Source organism: Castanea sativa, chromosome 5, assembly GCF_040712315.1.
Source record: "Castanea sativa cultivar Marrone di Chiusa Pesio chromosome 5, ASM4071231v1".
Classification (NCBI taxonomy): Eukaryota; Viridiplantae; Streptophyta; class Magnoliopsida; order Fagales; family Fagaceae; genus Castanea; species Castanea sativa.
In genome coordinates, this window is record NC_134017.1 from 43,967,844 (window position 1) to 43,974,199 (window position 6,356).

At 34.4% G+C, this 6,356-nt stretch overlaps 1 protein-coding gene across 1 annotated transcript; it reads right to left on the bottom strand.

Moving 5' to 3' along the window:
- Positions 1–888: 888 nt before the first annotated feature.
- LOC142637111 (glutamate receptor 2.4-like) lies at positions 889–6,142 on the bottom strand. The gene is made up of 5 exons (XM_075811386.1): positions 5,794–6,142; positions 4,431–5,704; positions 3,360–3,666; positions 2,386–2,774; positions 889–1,678 (listed from the first exon to the last, which is right to left on the bottom strand). Exons 1-5 carry the CDS (start codon positions 6,131–6,133, stop codon positions 1,166–1,168), a joined length of 2,823 nt encoding a protein of 940 aa, XP_075667501.1. The 5' UTR covers positions 6,134–6,142; the 3' UTR covers positions 889–1,165.
- Positions 6,143–6,356: the final 214 nt, after the last annotated feature.

The following is a 6,356-nucleotide window of genomic DNA, read 5'->3' on the forward strand; positions in this document are numbered from 1 at the left end:
TTTATTTTTCATTATTTGAATTACTTTAATTTGATTGATTAATAAATTCTATAAAAACAATAACATAACAAAAAATTTTGAATTCTTGTAATTATCATTTAATTTCCATAAATTTTAGAGTTGGGGTTTTCGTTACTTTAAGTTAGGATATTTGGAAATAAGGAAAGCCAGAAAATAATTAATTTGGAGAAGATTTAGTCTTTATAAATGAATGAAACGTCACATTTCCATAAATGAGCGCTAAGTCAAACGAAATTGGAATAGTTAATTTAGGACATATCTTAAGGGGCACTTAAAAATAAAATCTTTCATAAACAATGAGAATCAAATCATTTTTAAGTTATTTTCAAATTCAAAATTTGGAAAGATAATGGTTTTAAATAAATTAGATGCTAAAATATTTTTTAATTAAAGATATAGTCAATTAGGTTTAAATTTCAAATTTGATTCTAATTCATTTTAAGTCGATTCAAGTCTTGAACTTCTGTCTCTCTCTCTCTCTGACTCTACGTTGTCTCTGACAATAGAAGTTACGTACTCACCTTTCCTTGTGAGTTTTCAACCTCTCTAATCTGCTTTCTTATCAGATTAGAATCTCATGAAGTAGCTGCTTCTGAACAGCAGGCTCAGTTTAGCATTTTGTTCAGATAATTTGAAATCTTGGTTATCAAACCATTAATGTCTCATTATGTCAATCTTTCTAAGAAAATCAAGTTCAATTCCTTCAACCATTGCATGGTCAATGCTCTGATATCAAATGTAATGAAAAATTTGTAAAGTTGGACTCTTAGGGAAATTAGTGGTAACTAGACCGATTTAAGGTAGTCGACTTCCAAGAAAAGAGAACGAGAGAAACAAATAGGTTGAAAGGAAAGAAGAAATGTATATGACTAGTTTCTTATTGAAGTTCAATAATATTAACACATATTTATACAGGTTGGTTTACATCGAGTTCTCTAGTTAGTTTACTCAAACTCGTAAAATTAATTGAGTGAGACAACTAGCTAACTCACCAGCCAACTAATTGTAACAAATTCTTAACAACCCTTTACAACACCCCTTACCCCTTCCAAGAATTAGTAGTACACAATTAGAAGTAAATATTACAACATTTGGGGCTCATTAAAAAAATTCATCTATAACCTACCTATCCCACTTTGTGCATTCAACAAGGAGGAGTTCTATCATCATATGACATTTCGATTTCTGAAGGTGGGGAGGCCTGAGTAATATCGTCAGGAATGTCGATAGTGTTCGTGTCTTCCCATCTTAAAGAAGTCCAACTATGTAAGTCTGGCGTAGATGAACTTGAAGCCCTCGGTGGAGTAATGATCTCTCCATTATAAAAGTATTTCGCAAGTCCAACTGCCTTGTTCCAAACTCTTATAGGGCTAGGAGTTGCATTCTCTTCGTTTGGCTCTTGATGATGTTGATAATTCTTTATTAATCGAATAAATGATAGGAGTAAACAAATAGTAGAAGTGGCAGCAGATATAAGGAAAAGAACCCAGAAGCTCTGGATGCTCAAAGGATCTGTATTATTGGATGTTCCGTCTGTTGAACAGACAGATGAGGGAATCAACCATTTTTTTTCCAGCTTTGTTAGGCTACCATCTTCTGATAGTTCTAGTATGGCTTCTGAAAAATCCTTCGTTAATGGTGAGCCCTTCGGGAATACCTGGATGGAGGGTAATTAGAATTTAGAAGTGATTCCTACTAGATAAAAAGATGATCGTCTCAATTTCACTTAGGTTAAAGACGGTCTATTTCATTGTTAAAATTTTAGTTTCTAACAAAGTATAGATTGTCACATTATCTAAAACTTTAAACAACATGGCACTGGATACAACTTTAAATTTATAATAATATTTAATCTAAAGCATGAAATTGATACACTTCAAATGGCAAGGATGGTAATGCATTTGGAATGGAATTACTAAAACAAAAATCATAGCATGTATGGAAAATTTTATTTAATCAATATTTATTGAGGATTTATGTCATTAGAAGTCAGAACCAATGTCTGGAAATAAAGGAAGACTTCTTAGAAATGATGAACTCGTTTTAGCCACGAAAGCTTGTAAAGAAACTCTTTACAAAATTGTTTCTTTCCATATTCATACTGTCTGGAATTCAAATTTTCTGCAAAGAAATTATAAATACCTGAAATAATCTAAAAATGCATGAAAATTTTGAAATAAATTCTGTGATGGCCAGTGCTAATATGTAATATGCTTCTGTTTCTTTTCTGGAAAAATTCAGTATTGAGCTTTATTTGGAATGATCAACTTGAAGTTATGTGGAAACTGAAAGGCCACAAGGAGTTTTTTTGTGTGTGTGTGTGTGGAGGAAAGAGAGCATATAGAAGGAGTAGTAATTACTTACAAAGCCAAAACCTCCAAATCTATAGGTCTGTTTGGAGGTAGTGAATCCCTTGCAATACTTGTTGATGAAAACTTTCTCATATGGAATTTCAAAAAAGGCTGCAGTTATGCTTTTGTTTCTGAAATGCTCTTGATAAGCAGATTCGGTTGTAACTTGAACGATGTTCGTTAAATTAAGCACTTCCTGCAGGTAAGTCATTACAAATGAATCACCATCACAACCAATTGGTGCATTGCTGCTCTTCAGCCACTCGATATCTCTAACTGGTTGCAGTCGTTGCACAGTGAGCATTGAAGACAGATTAGCAGTGTAGCTTGAGGTTAGGATCAACACAACAAAAAGCCAAACTACCACCACCACTCGAGTGAGGTTGCTATAAAGTCTCTCCCCTGCAAATTAATGGATTCCATTCATTAGAAATCCCATCTTGGCTGTGGTTAGTATTTTCTTGGGGGGCACCTATTGATTAGAAAGCAATTTCATTATAAGATGAACCTAATTGATCCTACAAGGGTTAATCCCTTTTTAATATTGGCATTGTGTTGTAAGAAAAATCTTGTATCAAATGAAAGTTTCTATTTCACATACAAGTATATTTTCCAGTCATATATGACCTGCAACCTTTCAGATATTCTAGCATTCTAAACCTTGAACATAAACCTACCTCATTATCTCCCTCTAACTACTAAGTGCTAGGTTTCTCAAAATTAACTAATTACACGTGCAGAAATAAGAGAAGGATTTGTGCCATGGTAAATCAATTATATTACTTTACATCCTAGACAGCCATAAGTTATTATGGGTGGGTACAATGAGGCAGCCTTGAAGCTAATTAGAGTCCATAAACAGTATTGGAGACTTAATCTTTACCTTGTGCTAACTGCCATGCGTCACAGAGTACTTATCATAATCCCAAATATTGGTGTCCATTAAAAAATAATAAAATAAAACAGATTATAGAAATTGGTACTTACTTTGAGCAAAGAACAGAGTGGAGAATGTGAACCAAAGTGTGGTACCAATCTGATTCTTCAATGTGCCATTAAATTCTGGATTATATCGATGCTCCAAGAACCAAACTATAAGCATTGTGTACATTAAGACAACACCAGTCATTAACCACATTTTCCAGGTGAGAGGCTTCATGAACATCCATGCTGATCCTTCAGGTTGTGCAGGAACTACCATGGACAACCCTGACTCGGCATATGGCTGAGTAAATTCCACATATTTTGTACGGTTGGCTAATATTGTCAAATCCCCAACAACAGCATCGAATGTCTTCCATTGTTTATGGTCCATACAAAATAAGCATAGTTTTATCCGAAACGAGTTCATAACCAAGAAACTAAACAAAACAATAGACAAATGAAAAAAGTGCAGGTTGTATACAACTTATTTTAGTCATAGATTCACCGCCCTTCCAAGGGTTTTCTCTCTTTCATTCAAACTTAGACTAACTATCACCATAGTCATTCTGGCAGTGTTTCTTGTTGTGTAAGTTAGAAATGAGAAGTTTCAAAGTTATGAGAAACCATAAGAAGAAAATTCTGAACAAATTTATCTCCTCAATAGTCAAGACTCATTTTTCTTCCCACGGTAGCATTGTAGAAATTTGACCTATAGAAAATTTGACTCGAAGGCTCTTTTCTTGGCAAGATCAAGACTGCAGAGAATTTACATATCTCTTTTTCTTCCTTTATAAGTTAATCGAAATTGTTTTAAAAAAAAAGTTAGGACACATGATATACTGTGATTGGTAAAACATAAAGTGGAACACCTAGAGGGGAATAGAGGATTTCTATTCAAATTTGGTGGTCAGTTGAATTGAATTTATACTAAATATTAATATATCCAAAGGAACTTTTTTCTAGGTGAGTATAAACAATGTGGAAAATTTTTGGGAAGTTCATAAATATAAGTGAACATATAAGCAAATTGAGAAATTAATGGGGGAGTTTGTTTGTTTGTGTCATGCAAGTAAGAAACACATGAAAATTAACGAAGAGATTCAAGAAACCGAATGGTAAATCTAGAGTTTTTACCTTGTTGTAGACACAATCAACCAGATTCTCATAGGTGCCATTCAAGGGTATGAATTTATAGGGCGGAGAATAAGGCAATTTTTTAAGCACCTCTTTGAAAACATCAATGCACCAACCATCAAATTTGGAATTATCTAGATTCCCGCTGTAGTCAACCTTTACAAACTTCTGAAATGAAGTTCTACCTGGAACTCCAATTTTCAATGGATTTTGTTCAGTAGGCATTGCCCAACCCTTTGGAACTTGAATTAGATATCCTGGCCAAGTTACTGGACCTGCAATTTTCTCTGTACAACTTTTCATCTCAACGCTTTCTGAGAACCCAGACTCTGATGTCCAAAAGTCTAATTCTTCGTATCCTTTCTTTACAACATTTACTATCCTCAATGTAGGAGTTTGCAGCAGCTTTCCTGCTTTGAAATGCATTTGGTCACTTAAACCAGAGAAATTGCTTGACAGTATATTTTCTAACATTATCTTTGGGCTAATTGAGTTATTAATCGTTCTCTCTATGGCCTGTGAAATTGTCATAATGCTATCATATGCTCTCAGAGCATAAATTCCAGGTTCGTGATTATGTTCCTCAGGATACTTGGTCTCAAAGATTTTTGTGAACTGACCATAGAAATCTTTATAAGAATTACCACTATTAGAATAGTAGGTCTTGATTCCCAAAGCACCTTCCATAGAGGAAATAACAGAGTTGTTAACAGAGTCCAGTACACTTGCAACACTATCAGGAATTATCCAAGCTGACTCTCTCCCTACAAGTCCAACTTTCTTAGCTTCTCTGAACAAATGAGATACCATTGGTATTGATGACTGAAGAATGATAAAAACCTGAGATTGTGTTGTTAAATGTAATTTCAAAAGCTCATCAAGAACAAATCCCCCTGCATTAGGGAGAGAAGAAACCGGTGGAAGAACCAATTGGTACTCAATCTCTGAATCAACCTTCTGAAGAGCCTCAGATAGAAGACCTAACATCCCCGAGTCACTGCCATATGCATCATCTTCATATATTGCTATAACCCTTCTCCAGTTATAGGCCCGAACAATTTCTGAAATGCATTCAATCTGAGCAGAATCATTGTTAGCCATTTGAATCAAGAAAGGCCAACGATGTTGCAGAATTGGTGAGGTTATAGCAGGAGCTGCAAATGAAAGAACTGGAACACTAGCTTTGTTTCCAATAGCAGCCACTAATGCTGCTTCCTCCCACTTGTTCATGCCAACAATCACTTGCACTTTCTTTTCTTTAATAAGCTCATCAGCTGAACCAAAAATAAAAGAGTTAAGAAACAATATAATTAATATCAGATTAAGAATCTGTCATAATCATCCTAATAAGAAGATAACTGACCAGCAGAAACAACTTGAAGGGGGTCTTTCCCGGGGTCTTTGAAATAGAGAGACAGCTTGTGACTCTTTGCATGGTGGTTGTTGAAGTTTTCAGCAGCAATTTCAATAGCTATTTTCTCTTCTTTCCCGATTCGGGAACTGACATCAATGATGGCACCAATATTTGTAACTTCGTTAGTCGTATTAGCAGCTTCATCTCCATGAGAGAGTGAGAGAAGAAAGGAGATTAGTAGGAGAAAGAGGAGGCAAAACTTTATCACTGTTTTACCAGTAATGAAAGGGAAAGCCATTCTGAGAATTTGATAATTACGTTCACCCAAAAAGGAAATAAAAGAATACATAAACAAAAGTCTCTCTTAAATCTTAATGACAGCAACTATTATATATAGACATGGTTGAATACTACTCAATTTAAGCACAAATGTATCATAGAAAAGGACAAACGAAATAGAAGGCTGGCTGGTTTTAACATTATTCAAAATGTCGTAATAGAATTCTTTTTTTTTAAGTATCTTTGACTTGGTGCCTTAGTTAGATTTGATTGATTCAATTGAACAAATAAAA